This window comes from Sclerotinia sclerotiorum, genomic scaffold (genome assembly GCF_000146945.2).
Source record: "Sclerotinia sclerotiorum 1980 UF-70 scaffold_7 genomic scaffold, whole genome shotgun sequence".
NCBI lineage: Eukaryota > Fungi > Ascomycota > Leotiomycetes > Helotiales > Sclerotiniaceae > Sclerotinia > Sclerotinia sclerotiorum.
Genome location: NW_001820829.1, coordinates 18,585 through 41,544, shown reverse-complemented (window position 1 = coordinate 41,544; position 22,960 = coordinate 18,585). Strand labels below are relative to the sequence as shown.

The window sequence follows — 22,960 nt, the reverse complement described above, 5'->3', positions numbered from 1 at the left end:
GGGCGGGTATTGTGACCAAAAGGGTGTTTATAGACCAGCAATTGTATTTAACTTAGAATCTACAGGTGAAGAGCACCTGTAGATGGGGATAGCTACTCTATATATACACAAATGAATGGCCTAGCCGTAATGGCTAGGCAAAAAGAAGTCATATTTATTCCTCCAATGATCTTACTTTACCGATAACCATTGATACCTAGTACTTGTCCGGATCTGATCCTCAGGTCACCTAAATCGTATACTAATCTCGAGTAATCGTATCATGTGTGGACATGGTTAATGTACCTGAGGTTTCTTATATAATAAGGGTGGGAGGAAAGCAGGGATTTCCGTCACAACAATGATGATATGGAATTCGTAACTAACGTCCGTCCCTGCGTAGCGAGACGCACCCCGTAACGAGACAAATCTGTAATTTTGGAATCATAACTTTTTTCTTAGCAAGTCTATAGAGTTTCTCTCAATATAATATTTTCTTTAGCTATTTCTCTCTAGGGATACCACTAAACAGACAAGAAAAACAGTTCAATTGATTATACTATCGATCGTTTCAATGACGCCACCAATCTCCGTTTCGGCTGTTCCCCTTTGCTTGATCGCAACTATTAGAGTTTTTTTTAAATTCGGAGCACTTGGGGAAAGGTTCTATATCCAAAGAACATAGCTCCAAGTTTTGAAGATACTTAAAGAGGAAAATAATGTAGTCCGGGAGTTACTCCGATGTGAGGAGACGGCCTCATATTTTGGTGCTTAGTAATATACATTAGCCGAGTTATAAATTTACTAAGTTCACTCCCGATCTCACTATATTTTACTTAGCCACGATTCTCAGGTCTTGGCATGTGTAGTGTATAGTAGCCATGTGTATGGCGTAAATACAGGTTTCTAGAACATTCTATCAGCAGGTGGCAGCACCGTCTCTCGTCTCCTTCTATAAATAATATGGACAGAGCTAGTCAAGTCCTGGCACGAGGCATACCTCCTGGCATGCCTAGATTATACCATACTCTTGCAGATCATGGTAACATCCTATATTTTATATTCCATTATTGTGTTTGTGGAAGACTCTCGATGAAAGAAAAGGTGCGAGGCTAATAGTATTTCAAATTATATGAAGAAAATATTATTGTTAAGTATTTGCTACAAATATACAATTTTGGGTAATTGATACGAATAAAGTTTATTTCTTTTATAACCTTTAGAGTTATCTATTATCAGTTTACCACTGATAGATTCTTCAAGCCTTTTGGTTGGAATTGGATAAAAGCTTTAGAAAAACATTATTCAGAATTCACAATATGAAGAGTTAAAGTATTGGACTGGAATTGTTACAAGAAAAATACTTATAAGATTATATATTGGTTTGAGGTGATAAAAGATGTGTTACAAGATCCGGCTGTTTTAGCCGAAAATGTGTATAATATGGATGAGACTGGAGTGATGCTATCTATACCAAGCTTTATCAAAGTCCTTGTAAATAAGTACAATATACGAGATTATAGAGGCACATGAATCAAGTATACCATTGTGATTGTGATTGAATGTATTAGTAGTGATGGTAGGTATCTAAACCCTATGATTATCTGGTTAGTGAGTATTTATTGAAGCAATTGGATTATGTTTTTTATTTCTAAATGGCAATATGTGTGCTCCGATTCTGGATATATTGATTCTAAGATTAGCTTAGAGTGGTTCAAGTGTATATTTGATTTCGAAATTAAAAAACAAGCTAATAAGAAACCACGTATTTTGATCTGCGATAGCTTTGGAATATACGAGACCCTCGAAATCTTAGAGTTCTGTTTCGAGAACAATATTCTTTTATACTGTCTCTTCTTTTATACCTTCCACAAACTCTAGTCTTGTGATGTAGTAGTGTTTGCTCCACTCAAGGCAGTTTATTGCAACCAGATTGATCGACTTGAACAAAAAGATGTAAATATGATCAGCAAGGAGCACTTCATTTTTTTATATAGCCCCGTAAAGGAAAGAGCGTTCATGCTAAAGAATATCAAGATTGGTTTCGCTACAAGTGATTTGTTCCCGTTCAATCCAGATAGGGTGCTCAGAAGTATACCTGCCCCTTTAGCTGAACCAGCTATGCCAAAAGCCGATGAGGTGAAGGTAGCGTCTTGTTGGCAAGATATAGAACCACAAACGCCTGTGACGCCAGTTTCAGCACAAGCCTTTATTTCACTGCAGAACCTGATTATCCAACACGATGCTCATACGATGAATGAAACGAGCAAACAGAACCTGGCAAGGCACTTGCAGAAATATACTAAAGCTTTCCAAAAATCCTCTGCTAAGAGCATCCTGCAAATTGACCAAATTCAATTTCTGACCACAATTAACAACGAAGCTAAGGTTCGACGATCGACGAGGTCGTTGGTGCTAGGAAAGGCGAAGGTTATGAGCTATGAGGACCTTGAGGAAGCACAAGCAAAGCATGCTGTAAAAGAGTCTACCCAAGCAGCCAAAGGCAAGGAAAAACGCGGTCGGAAATGCAAGGGTAAGCCAGAGGTAGGTGAAGAGGACATAGATACGGCGAAGCATAGTCGGAAACACAAGAACGCTGCGCAAGATCCGCCTGAGCCGGCCAATAAGGTGATGCGAGCATCAGTGACAGTCTCAATAGTACAGATAAGCGGGATACCAATCGCGGAAGATGAGATTATGCCAGAAACATGGAGAGCCCCAGTGGCACGGATGTATTAGCAGAGGAAGAGATTGCTGTACAATATAATAATAGAGTTGATAGACTTGATCCTTGGTTGAGGCAAGCTCGTGCTGGCTTCGAGACTTGTTGCTATAAAGTAGAGTTGATATTAATCTGCATTTGTTTCTGATATAATGGGTTGTAGCAGCCTTTGATGTCATGATTCTGCCGTTATGCCCTGCAATGGCCGTTGCTTGCCATCATTATGCCCATTATTATGCCCGCTGTCGTTGTGCCCTTGTTATATTATCTTGGGTAATGTTGCCTCTTGTCGCCGAGCATGCCGAGCACACCACTGTCTTGCCATGTTGTCATTGTTTGAGCTGCTCTCAACGTCTTTGCTAGGTCATCGCGGTCAGGCGCGCTGATACCATGCTCCTTTTGGCACTTTTGCAACCCTTATGATTCCGTCATCAGGTCATCATAGAATTCGTTGGCGATCTGTCCACCTCTGCAGAGGCGGGATTCCCCTTGGTTCCAGGGCTGAATATCGAAGAGGCTTATCGTTCTATAGCAAAGTGATAAGCTGTGAGGATACTGTTGAGGCATAAGTGAAAGCATGGTGTAAAGGATATTATACTGTTCATCAGAAGTGAAATCAGTGTCGCTTTTCATCTTTACCAGCACTGAGCAGCAGCTCGGCCAAAATCGGCTGATAGCTTAGTAAGCTTCTACAATACAATTGGTAACTATCGGAGTAAGTTGAGTTACTAAATATAATGAAGATTTGAGTTGAGCACGAAGCTTCTATATACTAAGGAAATCCATCTGACTATATAGACCTTCGTTCTCGGGAACCCGAGGAGCCCTTAGGATCTGTCCGCTCCAGGAGCCCTAGGAGCGCTCAGAATCCAACCGCTCCTCCAGGTCCTGTGACCCTAAGCATATGGCTCTACTGTAATTGGTCGTCCAATCTCTAAGCCTAAGGTCCCCATGGTCATATGTTCTGTACTGGTCGTAATAATCTACTAGGCGAAATAAGCCTTGATAATCAGTCACAGGTTTACTATAGCATATAATGTTTAACTGAGTTATATGATAAATAGAGCTTTATATGACTTAGTAAAATCCTTAGAATTTAATACTATAGAAGAAAGAGGATCGAAAGGCCTTAAGTGCTTAAATACATAAAATAGATCATATTCTAGTCACGTGTACTCATAGCTTGCGGGTCGCTTACACGGCATCGTCACAAGTTAAATATTGCTTAGTAAGCAGTTCTAAAAATAAACATCACCAGATTACTAAAGTGCATTCTTCCTCAACCAATATAGCTCAAAACATCCTTCCAGTTAATATTGTTATGATTTATTTGTTACTGTAATCAAATTTTTATATGCTCTAAATTATGCACTCTAATAATCATTTGCTGTACTGAATCTCAACGTCTAAATTGTGGCATTGTGACTATGGATTGCTTAAGCCACAATTCGAAGGCAGGCTCCAATTACGCTGTGCCACGAAATGCATCACATGCTACAGGCATCCCCACCGCGCGAAGGGCTACTCTACATTCAATAATTTCATCCTACACTTCATCCTGATATAGAATTGTGATTTCTTGACGTTGGATAATCTTATCCTACACTCCATTCTGGTCTAAAATTGTGATTTTGATCTCACGTCAACTTCCTTAGACACGCGAAATTCCTAGCCGTTCGCAATTATGCGTCTTTTAGAGATGAAAAGCCCGGGCGAATTCAGCCTGATCCATGTTGCCACCCATGATACCCTTCCCTACGCAATCCTTTCACATACTTGGACAGATCAAGAGGTCACATATAAAGATCTAATAAGTGGTACTGGGAAAAGCAAGTCTGGCTACGAAAAGATCAAGTTTTGTGGAGAACAAGCGGCTAAAGATGGCCTTCGATATTTCTGGGTGGACACTTGTTGTATTGACAAGTCGAATCTTACTGAGCTTTCGGAGGCTATTAATTCTATGTTCCGCTGGTATCGAAATGCGAAGAAATGCTATGTATATCTCACGGATGTATCGACCCCTGGCGATGACGTATATGTCCAAGCAAACCAGAGCACGTGGGAAGTAGCCTTTCGGAGTAGTAGATGGTTTACTAGAGGCTGGACACTTCAAGAACTTATTGCTCCAGCGGAAGTCGAATTCTTCTCTCAAGAGCGCAAGCTACTTGGTGACAAAAGGTCACTCGAAAAACCAATTTATGAGATTACCCGAATTCCATTTCAGGCTCTGCGAGGGGATCCTTTCTCTGATTTTAGTATCGCTGAGCGGAAAAGATGGGTAGCACAACGCCAGACAACCGAAGAAGAAGACCTGGCTTACTGCCTGTTAGGCCTCTGCGAGGTGTCTATGCCACTAATCTATGGCGAGGGAAAGGAGGTCGCACTGAAAAGGCTCGAAATGACCGTCAAGTTGTTCTCCACTAACGAGAGCGAGCCGAAAGATCTTAAAGGTATGGCAGATCTAACCTGATTTGACTATACTAAACACTATTTTATAGATAATACCGCTTCATTTATTGTCCCATTCGGCAGAAATCTCAACTTTATCGGTCGTGGAACACAGCTTACCGAGGTGGAAGCAAAACTATTTACAGGAGGTCGAATGACAAAAGTTGCCATCACAGGGCTCGGGGGAATAGGCAAGACCCAGTTGTTGCTTGAACTTGTCTATCGAATAAGGGATAGATATAAGGATTGCTTAGTGATCTGGATACCCGCAACCAATACGGAAAGTCTTCATCAAGCATATCGAGAAGTTGCCCGCCAACTCAAGATCCCTGGCTCGGACGAGGATAAGGCTGATGCAAAGAAACTCGTGCAAAATTATCTGAGCAAAGAAAGCGTAGGTCGGTGGCTCTTAGTTTTCGATAATGCTGACGATGTCAATATGTGGATCACTGTATCTAGGTCAGGATCTGGCCGTCTAATCGACTGCCTCCCACGAAGTGAGCAAGGATGTATCGTCTTCACAACGCGCGACAGAAAGACTGCCGTTAAGCTTGCACACCAAAATATCGTAGAGGTACCAGAGATGGGCGAAGACGTAGCGATACAGCTGCTCCAGAAGTGTTTAGTTGATCCAGATCTGGTTAACAATAGACCAGATACAACGGCCCTACTAAAAGAGCTCACATACCTTCCACTTGCTATTGTTCAGGCAGCAGCATATATTAACGAGAATGGGATTGCGTTCGCGGATTATCTATCCCTCCTTGCAGAGCAAGAAGAGGATGTTATTGATCTCCTTAGCGAGGAGTTTGAAGACGACGGGAGATACGATAATATAAAAAACCCTGTGGCTACAACATGGCTCATCTCGTTTGAACAGATACGGTATCGGGACCCTCTTGCAGCCGACTACCTATCGTTTATGGCATGTATAGACCCCAAGGATATTCCCCAGTCTCTTCTTCCGGCAGGAAGGTCTCGAAAAAAGGAGATAGATGCAATTGGGACACTTGACGCTTACTCGTTTATTATTAAGCGAGTGGCAGACCAAGCTCTTGATCTTCACCGACTAGTGCATCTCGCAACGAGAAATTGGCTTCAGCAAAATGATCTGATCACCCAATGGACCGAAAGGGCGATTATACGATTAGAGGAAGTATTCCCAAACGATGACCACCAAAATAGAACTACATGGAGGACGTATTTGCCACATGTATGTTATGCGCTAATGTCTGATGAAGCTGGCAAAGATGGGGAAACCCGGATTGCTCTGTCGCGGAGATTTGGGGCGTGTCTCCTTAGTGATGGACGATATAATGAGGCTGAGGTACCGTTTGTGGAAGTAATGGAGAGGCACAAGAGTGTTTTCGGACAGGAGCATCCTTCCACACTGACCAGCATGGCCAACTTGGCTTCGACATTTTGGAATCAGGGACGCTGGAAGGAGGCCGAAGACTTGGAGGTGCAAGTGATGGAGACGAGAAAGAGGGTGTTAGGGCAGGAGCATCCAGACACGCTGACCAGCATGGCCAACTTGGCTTCGACATTTTGGAATCAGGGACGCTGGAAGGAGGCCGAAGACTTGGGGGTGCAAGTGATGGAGACGAGTTTGAGGGTGTTAGGGCAGGAGCATCCAGACACGCTGACCAGCATGGCCAACTTGGCTTCGACATACCGGAATCAAGGACGCTGGAAGAGGGCCGAAGACTTGGAGGTGCAAGTGATGGAGACGAGAAAGAGGGTGTTAGGGCAGGAGCATCCAGACACGCTGACCAGCATGGCCAACTTGGCTTCGACATTTTGGAATCAGGGACGCTGGAAGGAGGCCGAAGACTTGGGGGTGCAAGTGATGGAGACGAGTTTGAGGGTGTTAGGGCAGGAGCATCCAGACACGCTGACCAGCATGGCCAACTTGGCTTCGACATACCGGAATCAAGGACGCTGGAAGAGGGCCGAAGACTTGGAGGTGCAAGTGATGGAGACGAGTTTGAGGGTGTTAGGGCAGGAGCATCCTTCCACGCTGACCAGCATGGCCAACTTGGCTTCGACATACCGGAATCAAGGACGCTGGAAGAAGGCCGAAGACTTGGAGGTGCAAGTGATGGAGACGAGTTTGAGGGTGTTAGGGCAGGAGCATCCAGACACGCTGACCAGCATGGCCAACTTGGCTTCGACATTTTGGAATCAGGGACGCTGGAAGGAGGCCGAAGACTTGGGGGTGCAAGTGATGGAGACGAGTTTGAGGGTGTTAGGGCAGGAGCATCCTTCCACGCTGATCAGCATGGCCAACTTGGCTTCGACATACCGGAATCAAGGACGCTGGAAGAAGGCCGAAGACTTGGAGGTGCAAGTGATGGAGACGAGTTTGAGGGTGTTAGGGCAGGAGCATCCAGACACGCTGACCAGCATGGCCAACTTGGCTTCGACATTTTGGAATCAAGGACGCTGGAAGGAGGCCGAAGACTTGGAGGTGCAAGTGATGGAGACGAGTTTGAGGGTGTTAGGGCAGGAGCATCCAAACACGCTGACCAGCATGGCCAACTTGGCTTCGACATACCAGAATCAGGGACGTTGGAAGGAGGCCGAAGACTTGGAGGTGCAAGTGATGGAGACGAGAAAGAGGGTGTTAGGGCAGGAGCATCCAGACACGCTGATCAGCATGAATAATCTTGCCCTCACATGGAAGGGACTTGGCCGAGATAAAGAGGCCCTTAAGCTTATGGAAGAATGTGTATTATTACTGACTAGGATTATAGGTACTAATCACCCTAATACATTGTCTTCCCGTGCAATATTACTTGAATGGCAGACAAATGAACTAGAGATTGATCCTTAGTAGAAAGAGAATAATATAACTTTACCTAATTATCAGATAAATAGAGTAGTTATCTCTTTGAAACCAACAACACTAAAAAATGTTCATATTCAGACTTCGTAATATGTTCTTCACACTATTTCTCTTAATGTAGCAATATATTTATCTCAAAAGTCATTCAATTTCGTTAGTCTGTCTCGGCACACAGGGTGTCTCGCTACGCAGGGATGGACGTTATCTGGTTTCTATTGAATTATACATAGACTGAACAAACTAGCTAAAGGGTATAGAATAGATGTTGTAGCGCCCTTCGATGTTGTGCCAGCTATAGTAGAATCTACTGTAGATCCTACAATATCGCATGACCGACTGTCAGAGCAACCTGTATTACATGAATTCTGATCTATATGGAAATTCAAAAAAAGTTCTCCCAGAGGGTTGTGCTAAAACAACAGAATCACAATGAATAGCAGTAACTGTTGTGCGATAATCAGATGGTAGCCAAAGAATATTTGTACTATTTCTAGTAATCCAATCATCTGATACAGTTAAAGTATATAGCAATATTGGATTATCCAAATCAGATATGACCTGCTTAACATCGGCGAAAAAGCGACTGAGTAAACGATTCTTGTATGGCCTTCAAGTGTTGGCTGAATTTGTTGCCCTGTCGCTGTATCCCAAAGCCGTACTGTATTATCCCAAGATCCAGATACGACCTGCTTGCCATCAAGCGAAAAAGCGACTAAGTGAACGTAGCTTGTATAGCCTTCAAGTGTTTGTAGCATCGCATTCCAATATGATTCTACTATAGGCTTCTGCTTAATCCAAAACGGAATATCCTTTTCAAATATTGTTCGGACATGTGAGAGGCTAGACCTCGAATAACTCAAAGGCATAGGTTCAGGTACATCTGTTAAGAAGTGCATGAGGACTATGTACATGAAAGTGTCTCCATATATATAATAGAGAGAAAGGACTGTAGATGATTCTAGAAATATGGAGAACAGCATAGAAGTCAGTGCTCAGCGAGGGCTGTGGCCCGAACATCCACATGGGTTCTAACCCTTACAATGCGAAATGAAAGACGGCTGTTGATCAACAAGCAAATAGATCAGACTCTATAAGACGGCTGTAGCATAGTTGATTCGGGAGTCGGTAGCCTGGCAAAAGAAGTAAGATAAAAGAACCGGCTTAGCCCCAGACTTCTCTAGTTCATTGATAACTCCGCAAAGGAGCATCGTCTTGCCCTTGCCAGGATTGCCCTTGATCCAAAGTAGCCGGCTCTGCTGATCGTTGCGCCATTGTCGGAAATCGGAGTTTTCCAAGATCCAATTGTATGAGCCCTATAGTATATCGCCTTTCATTTCTTCAATACGCTTTTTGTTGTTATGCGGATCGGAAAGACGTAAGTCTTGGATACATTTCTGCATCTTGTAGAACTTGTCTAGAAGCTGATTATATACACATATAAATCCCTCGCTATAGATAGGAAGTATATAGATATCGAAAATGCCTAATAAGGAATACACTTTATTTTCTGCCAGTGTAGTCTGACGGTGTTGTATCCACTGCAATTACTCTTCGACGCTAAATCGAAACAACGATTGTCCCTCAAACGTTATACAAGGAATATTAGTTATCTTATCAATTTGGATTATTAGAGAACCTTTATTACCAAACCATCCACATTCCCGAAAAAAAAACTCGATCGATACTGGGGCAAGAAGCTTTGGAAGTGTTTAGCCTCAAGTGAACCATTTATTCTTTTATAAATCCGATTCCTATAGTTGCGGAATACATTTATAATTATTACTAATGGAATATTTAGAGATATTCAACAAATAAATATAACATTGGACTGCATTGCAATACCAACGAAATATAGAGTTGATAGATTGTGAGAGTTCAGCATCATCGCTCTTGTTGATATAATAAGTATCGATCCAGAAGTATTCTAGTCCATCTTGTCTAGCCTGTTCTCCACAGGATCGGATTTTCTCATAGTCAGGCTTGACCTCGCTAATACTATTTAGGATATCCTCAAAGGTAACTTTCTCATCATTTGGTCCCCATGTATGCGATAGTATAGTGTAAGGAGGGACTTCGCCGCTAGTCGGTTCGCAAAAAACGATCTCGCTGTCAGGTTTGCGTTGCAAGAGATGTATAAAAGATATACTGGAGGTTCGCAAGCGTTATTGTAACAAATACAACTTGTATCGCTGATTCGACAAATTTTCGTAAACACTTCGATTTGAAGGTCTAGATTTTGAAGATTAAAAAGTTTAAAGATTGAGATGTTAAAGAATTGGGTATAAGAAAGACATACAATCGTCGTCGCAAACGCTGCTAATGAGGCTGTGTCGTAGCGTAATCTGATTAACCACTTATATGTCTGAGGCAAAAAAATAAAAATTGGGAAGAATACTTCATTTTATAGAGACCTTGTTCAATACAAACTGGATTCTGAGAGAACTTTGCTTTTTGTTGTTAAAACACTGGTTTCTTTAAAGTCAAAAAGCAATGGGGTGCTATAGGTGGGATCAAAAGGTCGGAACAATTATGAACACATCTAAGGTTGTAGACTATTTCCGCACAAGCCACTTTTTGCTCTATTTATAGATTACCGGGGAAGCGGGATTCTTCGGTGAGATTGTATCAAGCCACAAGCGCTATTACCATGTGTTTAGCAGCCACAGACTTCATTAAATTTTTTACAGAAATTGCTAGAACTACACCATCGCTGACTAATATCCTCAATTACTTCGTCGGAAAAGTATCATCTCTGCGACAACGCCATATGAAATAGCATGCTCTAGCCCATCACCAAACTTGCACTTACTTCTCAGCATTGCGATAAGACGTGAAAGTTCATATCCAGTCGTTATACAAGTTCAAAATGAAAAAAGATCTTAATAATAGTAATGCGGGTGGAGAGGTCCTAATTGTGTTAAAGAGCCTATCCATGATTCAGACGAACGGCGACAATACGATGAAAATTTTCGGAAGCAAGAAGCTAGAAGTATTCCAGAGAAGCATTCAAGACATATAGAATGATAATATATAAATTATTTGATACTTTCATGGATTTAGAGCCGCTTGAGTTCGAAGTACCTGTGATTTGTCTCGTGATGGGGTGCGTCTCGCTACGCAGGGACGGACGTTAATAGTAGAGTATACTAAATCTTGAGCACGAAGCTCTACACCAAAGGAAACCATCCTGATTATATAGACCTTCGTCCTCCATTGGATCTCTTGGATCCTGAGAGTTTGTGGACCTTCGATTCGTATGGACATACGATTTGTATCCCTGAATATGCAGGGTCCATCACGTGACTTTGATCAGACTATATGTCCAAGCTTGCTAAGGGTGGGGAGATCCTACGAACCGATTACCATACAATTTTGTATGTGAATCGGTTTGCTTTTCCACGGGGTCTGAGCTCATATGGACAGGTTGACTGTTACTACGTAACACTCAACTTGCTCTTTTAATTCCATCAAGCAATCTCGTTTCCAAAACACTCCTTATTCAACCCATCTACCTACACCCAACTCAACTTCAACCCGTTCATTCCATTTCTTAACAGTATCGCCCAATCGAAACCATATCTCTTCCACCTCCATGTGAACCTCTTGCCACTTCGGATGCTCATCAATGTTTTGCTTTAACAATGGTCTCTGAAAGCCAAATGAAATCAGCGCTTGTTTGGTATGTTTCTGCTCTAGGTTCTTTACCAATAGCATTATTACTTTCTCTGTGATGCAGCCACTGAGTAATAAACTAACTGTTTTTTCTATAATGAGGGAAATTTACATTTATATTAGGAGATTGAAGAATATGAAAAGACTGATCTTTAGTAAAAGACTTATTATAGGAAAAATCGAAAGGAGTAATTTACAAGTGTTGGGGAATATACTATTTTGGACATTTCCTGTTTTGTCAAGGCCAATTAGGACCTTCCTCACTCTATTCTAAATTTGGATGCTGTTCCAATAGCAAAGATCAGCTTATATAATTCTAGCAAGGGTCTATTGAGGACCTTCGGCCTTGGAAAAAAAGATGAAGGTGTATGAACGGCTTGTATAGTTGCATTTCCCTTTTCCTTAAATATGATTATAATACCCAAAAGCACTATCCCAGTACAGAACTCTGTCTGGACAAAGCCTTCCTATAGTCTAGGATAAATAGTGGGGTTATGGTTCAATACGGGCTGGGTTAGGTGAGTTTCGACAATGTTCTCCACTTTATATTACGTCAGTCTTTCATTTGGCAAATGAACGCTTTCCAAAGTGGATCAAGCTTGGAAGAAGGTTCTTGATAAGACGAGATCTGATATGTTGTAGCCGCTATGAGATTCCTTGCAATTCGAGGTCTGGAGCAGTTTTACTTTGCGCCATTCTTGGACAAGTCCGCATCACTGATTTGAAAACTGGCGAACCGGACTGACCTCTATTATTTGATTTAAATGGATGACAGCAATATCACTCATATCATTATCAGAGCATTGACTACTAAGTATAAAAGATAGATCTAAAGCTGAAATACCTGATAGGTGGTGTGATCTTAAAGCTTTGGCTGCTAAGGTACGGGACGACCCGATCTAGCACGACGATATGAAGGAGTTATGCCCTTCTTACTCATCTCCAGCATTCAGCTCAACAGGGAATGCACGTTGTGTTACATCGGGTAACATATTCCGCATCACATGACTAAATCACGGGATCAGCATAGTCATGTGACTGGCTCTACGTAATCTAATTAGAGCCACTAGAGCCAGAACACAAAGATCTATATAATCGGAATGGATTTCTTTACTGTAGAGCTTCGTACTCAAGATCAATCACTTAGTATACTCTACCATTAGTTACGAATAGCATATCATTACTGTTGTTACTTAAGTCCCTGCTTGACGGCTAGTTATAAACCTACTTCGAGAGCCTAGAGCACTTCCACGTGATCTAGACGGCTACCCTCGTAACACTTTGAGCACCATTACTGCTTCAAGTACCGACTCGATAGTAACGACATCATGTCTTCCAAGACACCACAGCCTAGCAACCCCGCCACGACCAGCCAGGTCACTCCCGAAAGCACCGACAAGGACGGAGACATCGCCATGGGAGGTATCGAAGACCCCAAGGAGATTACCGTCACTGAGACTCTCAAAGTCGCCATGTCAGACCGATTTACAGGCAACCGACAAGAGCTAGAAACCTTCTTGCTTCAACTTGAGATCTACTTCCAATTCAATCAGGATAAGTTCAACCATGACGCCGACAAAAGCGTCTGGGCTGCCTTCTACCTTAGAGGAGAAGCCGCTAAGTGGATCCAACCTTACCTCAAGAATTACTTCACCAACTTGAGCGAGCCTAAGAAACGATTGTATCTCACTCAGACCACTCTTGGGAAATTCGAAGGGTTTAAGAAAGAATACGGCGAGTATTCGGGAATATCAATGAATTGCGTGGCGCTGAGTCCAAGATCTATGGCCTCAAGCAAACATGTCAGCAGTCAAGTACGCTGTGGAATTCTGTTGGGTTTCTTGAGACTAGAAAGAGTATCAGATTGAATTGATTGATTCTCTAGCTAAGCAGTTAAGCTGCGAGTATATATTCAAAAAATGAAGGAATAAGGTTAGGTATTCAGCCTTCGGAATTAAAGTGCTTTGAAATCAAAATATTGAAAGCAAACAAACAGTATACCAAAAAGGAAAGAATGAATTAAAAGTTGAGTTTTGTTTGCTCCTTATATGCATATGTACTATATATGCATATGCTGCCAAGATCCCAGGAGGTCAACACGCCCCCTCAGGGATTACCGAGTTAGTTAATAATGAGGTTATTCCTGAACCTGAGACCGAATGTCAACCATTCCCAAAAGATTGATAAAATGAGTGTGTTTCTGTGGTGGTAGAGGTTTAGTGAAACCATCTGCAACCATTTCAGTAGTTGGAACCCATTCGACTTGTAGCCTTCCTGCTTGCACTTCCTGGCGAAGCCAACAGGAGTGTATATCAACATGCCGGAGTTTTGTAACAAGTCTAGGAGTACTATGCTGAAGAAGTCGAATGGTTTGGCGATTATCACAGAAAATTGAAGCCTTTTCTTCGAGATCTAAACCAACATTCTTAAAGAAGCGTATCCACCACATAAGCTCTCGAGCAGTAACGGAAAGAGCCAGTATTTCAGAGTGTGTGCTGGAAGTAGTCACCGACTTCAGCTTAGTGCTTTTGAAGTGGATCAAACCTCCAAAGAGTATGAGGCAATATCCCATTGAAGAAACTCTTGTATCGATATCGTCAGCATGGGAGGCGTCACTCCAGATTTGAAAGTTCCTGGTAGTTGTTGCTTTCTTCCCATCGAACATGATAGCATAGAATTTGGTATTCTCAAGGTATTGCAATGTATGTACTAGCTCATGATAAAATCGAGGTGGAGGTGGTAGATCATTTTGATGTAATCTAGGAGTTCGTAATTTAGACCTTCCGATAGCAAATGCTGCAAAGTAGCTGGATAGTTGAGGAAGTGATGAAAGTGCTGCAGCATGATGTTCTTTCCTTTGTGAACGTCTAGAACCCTGAATTATATGGGATACGTCGATATCGGCACGTATTTGCTCTGCCAAAGGTGCTGTATTATGAGATGATGTTGTAGTGATGATATCATGTTGACTTAACGATGATGATGGGGAAGATGAGAGTTCTGACTCCGGTAATGATGGTATAGGAACATCTCCAGTAGATTGTCTTGTAAGTGCTTCTGGTGATAAGGTTGCTCTAGGCGTTGGCAATTGAGGGTTAGTTTGAGGAACCCCCTCATTGGTTGGAATACCATCATCCGTCTTGTTTGAAGAGCTTTCATTCGTTGGTCGCTCGTTTAAGCGATTGTGTTGTAAGTTCCATGGCCCTTCAACTACAATTATATCACCAATACTCTCATCTGATTCTTCACTCAACAGATTCGATATTTCTATCTCTTCTGCCCTCTTTTCGTGAATAGCTGCAGTATCCCGAAGTTGATCCTTAATAAGAAAGCCAATATCTATATCTTCTGGTCGATAATACCGGGTTTCATCAAATTTGACATCCCTACTTCGAATGATGCGATTTATGGAAGGGAGCCAGATCCTGAAGATATTCGTTGAATCATACCCTACAAGATAGCCCAGTTTTGCACGAGGTTGCATCTTCGCACGTCTTGGAATCTGCTTGTTGAGCACATATGCCAAGCACCCATATGGATGTAGATGTGCTAGCGAAGGTTTATTGCCAGTAGCACTTTCAAATGGTGTTTTCCATTGAAGAGCTCTTTTTGGAGTACGGTTTTCAAGATAACCGGCTGTTTTAATTGCTTCTGGCCAAAGGTTTTGTGGTAGGTTTGCTGAAAGGAGGAGGGCTCTTGCTCTGACCATGAGCATTTTACCAGCATTCTCTGCAGCGCCATTCTGTGCTGGTGTATCTGGTGGAGTGCGTTCGACAATGATGCCACGTTTGTCTGTGATCCTCTTGAAGTCGCCCCCTAACGTAGTTTCACCGTCGAGGCGTATGAATCGGACCTTTGAGCCGAATTGTGTTTGTATCAGAGAGAATTGAGTATCCATAATATCGATCATCTCTGTTTTCCTAGTTAGAACATACACCCATTGTATTTTGTGTGTCGTACACCAGAAGTGGCTGATATATCGGGTATTATTATAAGCCTCATCCATCTCGAACAGATCCCATGCCAATCGATCTCCGACATGGCCGTTCTCTGGCATCTCCTTCCTTGGATTACGAGATATAATCTGTTGAGCCTTCGAGAGATTACAAACTTTGCAGGTAGAGAAGGAAGGTGTCGAAATCGTTTTGTCGATAATGATATCAGTAGTTGCTGATTCTAGGTGCTGAAGGGCTTCGAGAGAAGGATGGCCTAGAAGATCATGTAACTCTGTTGTTGTAACCTTTCGGCATATTGATTTGGTGTGGTTTTTGGTGGCAAACGAAGCATGCTGAGAAGGGATAATAGGATCGAGGGTCCAATGGTCTCCTGTTTGCTTCAGAGTAATAAATGCAATGCCTTCTTTTGTAAGGACATCTGGGTGTTCAGTGTTCCAATGTACACCTTTCTTTGAGAGTAAAGCTAGAGAGACTAGGTTTGTAAGAAACCCTGGGATGTACGCCACTCTTTTTAAGGTTATTTGCCCTGGCCCAGTTGGTGTATTGATCAACATAGTGATAGTACCGAATGCTTCAATTTGGAATCGGTCCCTTCCAGCGCTTATCATATCGGATGGCTTTCCAAACTCTTCAAGAACAAAGTTGTGTAGAGAGTTGGTGACATGGGTATCGGAACCGCTATCAATTAGCCATTTGTGAAGGATGCTAGCATTGTTGTAGGTAGGACTTTGTTTAGTGAGAAAAGCCCCAAGATCCTTATCTTTCTCTTTTCCAGATTCTGAAGGATTAGTCAATGTTTCCTTCCATGCTGGATCCCAAGAGAGATTTGCTAGCTTGAGAAGTTCTTTAGTTCCTTCATGTCTACGAACAAACCAGTTCCTTCGTTTTGTTGATTGCCTTCCCCAGAACTTCTTGAAGTATTCAATATCGGCATCGATTGGTTTCCAGTTCCTTGGTCGATTATCCGAATATAGATAGTAGCATTTTTCATATAGATGTTTCTTGCCACATAGACAGGTTCTCTCTCCTTCCTTTTTATCTTTATTCCCATCCTTATAGGTTGCAAATGACGTAGAAGAGGTTGAAGTAGTTGATGCCTGTGTGAGTCGAGTGTAGTTTCGAAAGTCTTCGATTAAATCGTACACATCAATCGTTTCTTCAGGCTGATTCTTGAGCTTTTTGGTGATCTCCAACAGAGTTGAAGTTGCCCAAGAGGAGCTGTGATTCATAAGGGCTGTAGAAAAGTCGAACGCAGCTCGATTTCGATCGACGTCTGGCAGATTGAGAGTTTTAGCCTCAGTGTAGATGAGTTCCCATTCGTTCAACCATTCATAAATATCCTGATTGGATTTGTAGGGTTGCTTTACACAATTGTATCGTGCTACGACGGTAAGCTCTCTCGCACGATCAGTTGGTGCTAGCCTTTTGCGTAAATCAGCAAGCACTTGAGGTGCTGTGATACTGGTGGTACTAATAAACTTTTCGCAATTGCGGTTGATTGATGAAAGTATGTACTTGAGAACCTCTGAAATGGCCTTGTTGATTTTCTCGTATTTGGTATTCTTGATACGATAGTTCTCTAGTTGCATCTGATATTGCTTTAAAGCCCTATCAATAACAGCCTCAGAAGCATTTTCATCAACTGTGGGTAGCTCTGGTTCATCTAGCAACTCTGGTATAGGTACAACTGTTGTAGTGGGATCAAGGTATACCCAGCATTTGATGCCGCCGGATTCTGCAATACGCTGAACATTTCGAATCCAACTATTCCAATCCTCTGGTGAGGAAAGGATGATTTTAGTTGAATTATCGCCTGTAGTCATATTGAAGAAATAAAGTCAGAATTATCGAGGTTTGGGTTTTATAGAAACCACACTACGTAAGGTAATTCTTAAAAGAGTGAAACTTGAAGGTATCGTAGAGTTTCGGTATATGTGAATCAAGTATTGTGCAGGATGTTTAATTGAAAGTCAGCACCGGGCTCATAACTGTTGGGTTTCTTGAGACTAGAAAGAGTATCAGATTGAATTGATTGATTCTCTAGCTAAGCAGTTAAGCTGCGAGTATATATTCAAAAAATGAAGGAATAAGGTTAGGTATTCAGCCTTCGGAATTAAAGTGCTTTGAAATCAAAATATTGAAAGCAAACAAACAGTATACCAAAAAGGAAAGAATGAATTAAAAGTTGAGTTTTGTTTGCTCCTTATATGCATATGTACTATATATGCATATGCTGCCAAGATCCCAGGAGGTCAACAAATTCAGAAGGTACATAGGTACCACTGGTTGGGAAGAAAACGCAACAATGAGCCACTATCGGAAAGGGCTCAAGGCAGAAGTTAGGTTACAATTGGATCGAAATTGCACTTGAGAAGACCTGAATAAGTTAATCGAGGAATCTGTTAAGATGGACGAAATGCTTTACGAATACCAAAAAGAACGCCGATCTTCCAACTTCCACGGCAACCGAGATCGTGGGAAATACCGCAAGAATGGGGGAAGACCTCGAGACAACAAACAGTCCTACGAGGATTCAATACAATTGAACGCGACATTCAGGAATAAACTACATAAGGAAGAGGTAGAACGAAGGCGCAAGGAAAAGCTTTGCTTCAAGTGTAACAAGGCAGGCCATCAAGCAAGGGATTGTCAGAGCGATAAGACACCAGGAAGAGGAGGCTTCAACAAGAAGTTCGACAAGGGCCAACTTAATGCCACCTTTATCCCTCAATTATGAGCAGTCAGCACAACCGAGCTCCCTACAAAGCAACCGCCGGCTTATATCGAAGAAGAACCAGAGGTAGAAGAGAACCTCGAATGGCTTGACCGAAGCCCTAATCTCGGAGAACTATGGACTATCCGTGAGATAGACGCATGGAACCGTCGTATCTGGAAGTTCGCAGATACCAACGAGGGAACGATGGACGAGGACGCCAGCGTGACCGACGCGGAAGAAGGCGAATCCTACGAGGTGAAGTTCATCGATGAATATCAGATTCTGTGGTACAGGGTTACCACTAACAACTCGTTTGCTGAGAGAACCAGTCACAAGCACTTGGAAGGACCGGTGAAAGGAGAAATCTGGGAGGTTTGCTATCACCACCCCATTACGGACGACAGAAATCTGTCACGAATCATATGGATATATGATCAAGGGACCTTAGGCTCAGTGATTAAATAATCATAGGAGAATCCTTGGGAGGATTTCATTGGATAACAGCCAGTTTATAATCGTTCCCTTTCACAGCGGTCATGTGATCAGTCAATGAGCCAGGTGAGCCGGAGCAATTGGCATAGTAAACAGAACGGTATATATTCTAATTAGTTTCATAGCTTAGGAGCTTCATGCTCAACTTAGTTGTCAATTAGTTTACCTACATTCTACCTGATCTAGTAACGACTTCACCTCTGAGTGAATACTCAGTGATATATCCTTAACCTACAATATACCAACCAATGAGCCTAAGGCATCAGTTGCCTAGAGAGTACCAGATCGTTACAAAATCGCGACCTTTTTCTATGCTGAAAGACGGGAGATGAATACCGAATCAACGCTCAGATCATACTACCACCCCCCAAGATAGGCCGCCTACTCAAGGTAGTAGCTAGCAATTGTTATAATACAAAATGGAAGGACATACTTGATGACAGAATCAGGAAGGGTCGCAACGCCGCTTACCTAAGAGAAAGCGAGCCAAGCAAGGCTCCAATTGACCAAATTGACCTAATTGACCAAATTAACCAAATTGACCAAATTAACCAAATTACCAAATTAACCAAATTACCAAATTGACCAAATTGACCAAATTGGTCCAAACCAACAATTAAACATTATGGGGCAAGCAGGACAGATTTACTGCGATGCCAAGATAAATGGACGACAAATTTGTGCTATAATCGGTTCAGGAGCTACGGTAAATTTTATTGCACCAGGAACTGTGAAGTACTTAGGGTACATCTCTAGACGAAACAGAGACCCTATAAATTCCAGCTAATAGGCGGACAACTAGCCGGATTAAACGGCAAAATTTCTAGTGAGACTCTCCTAGTATGGATAAGTATAGTTTCGCATAAGAAGGTTATCCAGTTTGATATTATTCTATTAGGGAATCAACAGATCATTTAAGGAATAACCTAGTTGAAGGCACACAACTCCAAACTCGATTGGTCTACAGAAGCTGTATGCTTTCCAAACAAAAGCAATCTACGAGATGCGCTAGAGCCTGCGAGGCTGTACACACGCGATGGAGAATTGAAGGCGAACAATTCTATCGACTTAGGGCGCCCAGTATAGGGTCCTCCATTAACGGTGAAGGAAGGTGACCTCCTGTACAAATGAGGAATAAGCAGAAGAAGTGCTTGAAAACACCCTTGTAAAGAAACAGGAAGAAGCACCAATACCGGGACAATACCAGAAGTACAAGAAACTATTCGAATAAAGAAAGGGCCATGAGGCTTTACCAGAACACAAGCCATGGGACCACGAGATAGTATTGCAGGAAGGCAAGACGCCTCCATTCGGGCCAATCTATCAGATGTCGGAGCCTGAACTAAGGACGCTTAGGGAATACATCGACGAAGCATTAAAGAAAAGATGGATCAGAGAATCCTCTTCACAAATAGCAAGCCCTGTTTTATATGTACTCAAGAAATATAATACTAAAAGATTATGCGTAGGAAGAAGAATGAGGAAAGATATCCTTGCTTTTAATTATCGCTCCTTGGTATGAGATTTCACCATGTTCGCTTGTATGATTTCTAATATATATGATACAAATGCAAAGGAAGTTCTTAATATACGCGCCTCTCAATATGCTAAATGAGATTTTCATTGCACTATGCCAAGAGATGTGTTGGGTTTCTTGAGACTAGAAAGAGCATCAGATTGAATTGATTGATTTTGTTGGTACGAGAAGGATACGGAAGACGTAGCACCCACGGATTACGTAGGTCCTGTATGTCTAATTGTATTCTGTCTAAGGAGCTAGCTACATATTGAAAGTAGTAAGTCTTATATAGACTTACTAAAAGAGCTAGTCTCTTTCGCGTTCGCTTAGTTCTTTATTACAGTAGTAATTGAATTGAAGTCATTCACTTCGTTCACACAGATTTTCTAGCTGAGCAGTTAAGCTGCGAGTATATATTGAAAAAAATGAAGGAATAGGTTAGGTATTCGGCCTTCGGAATTAAAGTGCTTTGAAATCAAAATATTGAAAGCAAACAAACAGTATACCAAAAAGGAAAGAATAAATTAAAAGTTGAGTTTTGTTTGCTCCTTATATGCATATGCACTATATATGCATATGCTGCCAAGATCCCAGGAGGTCAACACCCTATCCCCCGCCCCCTCCCCCTCTTCGGTAAGCTAGCAAAAACTACTTTTATCTCTCCTACTAATATTTGACATTAGAGTTAGGCTTTTCAAGACACACACCATTTACTTCAAATCCTCTCTGCAAACGTACGTCCACAATCTTCACGTTCGTCAACGAATGCACGTCGCTAACTAGACTTTTGAAAAGGTAATGGCTCCCAATAAGGATTCGGTTACGGTGTGGTACGCAGGAGGTGATAAAGTGCCAAAAAATACAGTGTTGTTCTCTGGGCATAAACCTGGCGACCCATAGAACTACTTGAGCAACTTCTATATGGAGCAGTTTAAGGATGATCAGGGGATTACTTACACCTGTGCAGAGGCGTGAGTAGCTTCTATGTACCTTTTTTTGCTTCTATGCTAACATCATTAATAGATACTTTCAGGCTGTAAAAGCATGGGTTGTCAAGGACAGGTCAAAGTTTATGCAGATTGCCCATACTAGGAGCGGTCTAGAAGCCAAGAAGTTGGGTAACGCCATCAAAGATTTGCCCGTTGCCAGATGGGACCAGATCTCTAGACATGTCATGGCTGACGCACTCTATTTCAAGTTTAACCATAATGCGGATATTAGAAATGAGCTCATATCTACTGGCAGTAAAGTTTTGATAGAAGCTAGAGATGATCGAGTTTGGGCATCGGGTATAAAGACTGTCAAAGCTACCGCCAAGACACCTATATCAGAATGGCAAGGTCAGAACAAGTTGGGTGAAGAATTGATGAGACTGAGACACTTTTTCAGAGGATTGGATCAAGCTAAGGCCGGTGGAAATTGTAAGACTTTTTTGTACTTTAACAATGGATTTTAAACGCTCATTGGTTTCAATAATTCAAATTGTATCCGGTGCAATTATCACTGATGGAGTGGGAAATGTTACACGACTTCTAGATCCGCCCGTCGTCGAGGAGGAAATGAAGGAACCCAATGAAGCTGGCGGGGATGGTGATGATTAGATGATTGAACCCAAAGAGTTGGAGAAAGATGGTGAGCAAGATACTTCATCAAAGTTGGAACCATCAGATGCACCCGAAGATGTTATCATGGAAGATTCAAATAAAGCTGCAATCGATCCTGCATCAGTTCCCAAAAAAACGACAAGAAGCGAAAGTCCGAAGGAGAATCAGAAGAGGCAAGAAAGAAGATTAAGGTTACCCCGACAAGTAAAACCATTGGTCTTGTGATGCTGATAACCATCGCTCTGTTGGTCTTTAAGAATTGAATATCTGTGGTCCTGGAAACCTAATAAGTTTGAATGAAAGGTTTCTACTTGACTTTACAAAATTCAGGCTTCAGTTTGAACACTAGAAATGAGAATCAATTGTTTTTGAAATGCAAAAGTGATCATAACCCCGCCTTCACTCAAAGATCGTAACCCTTTGTTAAATCAATCCATATCATATCCACCTCTCGTGCGATATAAGTCAATCGCTTCCTGTATACATTTTTATGATTCAAGTAAACGTACTCTAAGTAATCTTCATCATTCATTTCCGTCTTATACAAGCACCAACTCTTTGGGCATTTTCCTCTTGCTTCGACCTCTAATATCCCTCCATCATGCAAAGTCTCCATCACTTCCATCTCAAAACCATTCTGAAAACGCGAAATCATCCTCCCCTCGTATCCATATATGTTTCCAATGACCCAACTATTTACCTCTAAAACAAGTTCAAATCACAGCAATTTTGTTTTGTTTGTGAGATGATATGAAGACCGAGTTCCCAGGATGTCAGAGGATGAACTTGACAATCGATTCATAGAGATCTGAGTCTAACAATGTCCATGAACATATCCCCTCTCAACTGTCGAAGGGGATTAATGAGCTTGAAATGATTTTCGCAATCAATGTAAATATAGGACTTTCTATTAATTCCATTAACATTAGTAGAATTATATGAGCTGGAGAATCACCCAGTCCAATGAATTCCCCATCTTCTTCATGAGGATGACATTATGCAAA

At 41.9% G+C, this 22,960-nt stretch overlaps 9 protein-coding genes across 9 annotated transcripts; 4 read left to right on the top strand and 5 right to left on the bottom strand.

The window, feature by feature from the left end:
- Positions 1–1,941: 1,941 nt before the first annotated feature.
- SS1G_05627 (hypothetical protein) lies at positions 1,942–2,718 on the top strand (the record flags this gene model as incomplete). The annotated part of the gene is made up of 1 exon (XM_001592656.1): positions 1,942–2,718. One exon carries the CDS (start codon positions 1,942–1,944, stop codon positions 2,716–2,718), a length of 777 nt encoding a protein of 258 aa, XP_001592706.1.
- A 400-nt stretch (positions 2,719–3,118) lies between these two features.
- SS1G_05626 (predicted protein) lies at positions 3,119–3,280 on the bottom strand (the record flags this gene model as incomplete). Its single annotated transcript, XM_001592655.1, has 1 exon — positions 3,119–3,280. The coding sequence occupies one exon, from the start codon at positions 3,278–3,280 to the stop codon at positions 3,119–3,121; it is 162 nt and encodes a 53-aa protein (XP_001592705.1).
- A 1,105-nt stretch (positions 3,281–4,385) lies between these two features.
- Positions 4,386–7,816, top strand: SS1G_05625 (hypothetical protein; the record flags this gene model as incomplete). The annotated part of the gene is made up of 4 exons (XM_001592654.1): positions 4,386–5,151; positions 5,200–6,362; positions 6,400–6,481; positions 6,594–7,816. 4 exons carry the CDS (start codon positions 4,386–4,388, stop codon positions 7,814–7,816), a joined length of 3,234 nt encoding a protein of 1,077 aa, XP_001592704.1.
- Positions 7,817–8,209: 393 nt separating this feature from the next.
- Positions 8,210–9,269, bottom strand: SS1G_05624 (hypothetical protein; the record flags this gene model as incomplete). The annotated part of the gene is made up of 3 exons (XM_001592653.1): positions 8,210–8,333; positions 8,556–8,898; positions 9,191–9,269. 3 exons carry the CDS (start codon positions 9,267–9,269, stop codon positions 8,210–8,212), a joined length of 546 nt encoding a protein of 181 aa, XP_001592703.1.
- Positions 9,270–11,492: 2,223 nt separating this feature from the next.
- SS1G_05623 (predicted protein) lies at positions 11,493–11,711 on the bottom strand (the record flags this gene model as incomplete). Its single annotated transcript, XM_001592652.1, has 1 exon — positions 11,493–11,711. One exon carries the CDS (start codon positions 11,709–11,711, stop codon positions 11,493–11,495), a length of 219 nt encoding a protein of 72 aa, XP_001592702.1.
- Positions 11,712–12,997: 1,286 nt separating this feature from the next.
- Positions 12,998–13,537, top strand: SS1G_05622 (predicted protein; the record flags this gene model as incomplete). Its single annotated transcript, XM_001592651.1, has 1 exon — positions 12,998–13,537. One exon carries the CDS (start codon positions 12,998–13,000, stop codon positions 13,535–13,537), a length of 540 nt encoding a protein of 179 aa, XP_001592701.1.
- A 269-nt stretch (positions 13,538–13,806) lies between these two features.
- On the bottom strand, positions 13,807–17,448 carry SS1G_05621 (hypothetical protein; the record flags this gene model as incomplete). The annotated part of the gene is made up of 1 exon (XM_001592650.1): positions 13,807–17,448. One exon carries the CDS (start codon positions 17,446–17,448, stop codon positions 13,807–13,809), a length of 3,642 nt encoding a protein of 1,213 aa, XP_001592700.1.
- A 2,311-nt stretch (positions 17,449–19,759) lies between these two features.
- SS1G_05619 (hypothetical protein) lies at positions 19,760–20,143 on the bottom strand (the record flags this gene model as incomplete). The annotated part of the gene is made up of 2 exons (XM_001592649.1): positions 19,760–19,794; positions 19,867–20,143. 2 exons carry the CDS (start codon positions 20,141–20,143, stop codon positions 19,760–19,762), a joined length of 312 nt encoding a protein of 103 aa, XP_001592699.1.
- A 221-nt stretch (positions 20,144–20,364) lies between these two features.
- Positions 20,365–21,808, top strand: SS1G_05618 (predicted protein; the record flags this gene model as incomplete). The annotated part of the gene is made up of 4 exons (XM_001592648.1): positions 20,365–20,374; positions 20,854–20,985; positions 21,036–21,105; positions 21,376–21,808. The coding sequence occupies 4 exons, from the start codon at positions 20,365–20,367 to the stop codon at positions 21,806–21,808; spliced, it is 645 nt and encodes a 214-aa protein (XP_001592698.1).
- Positions 21,809–22,960: the final 1,152 nt, after the last annotated feature.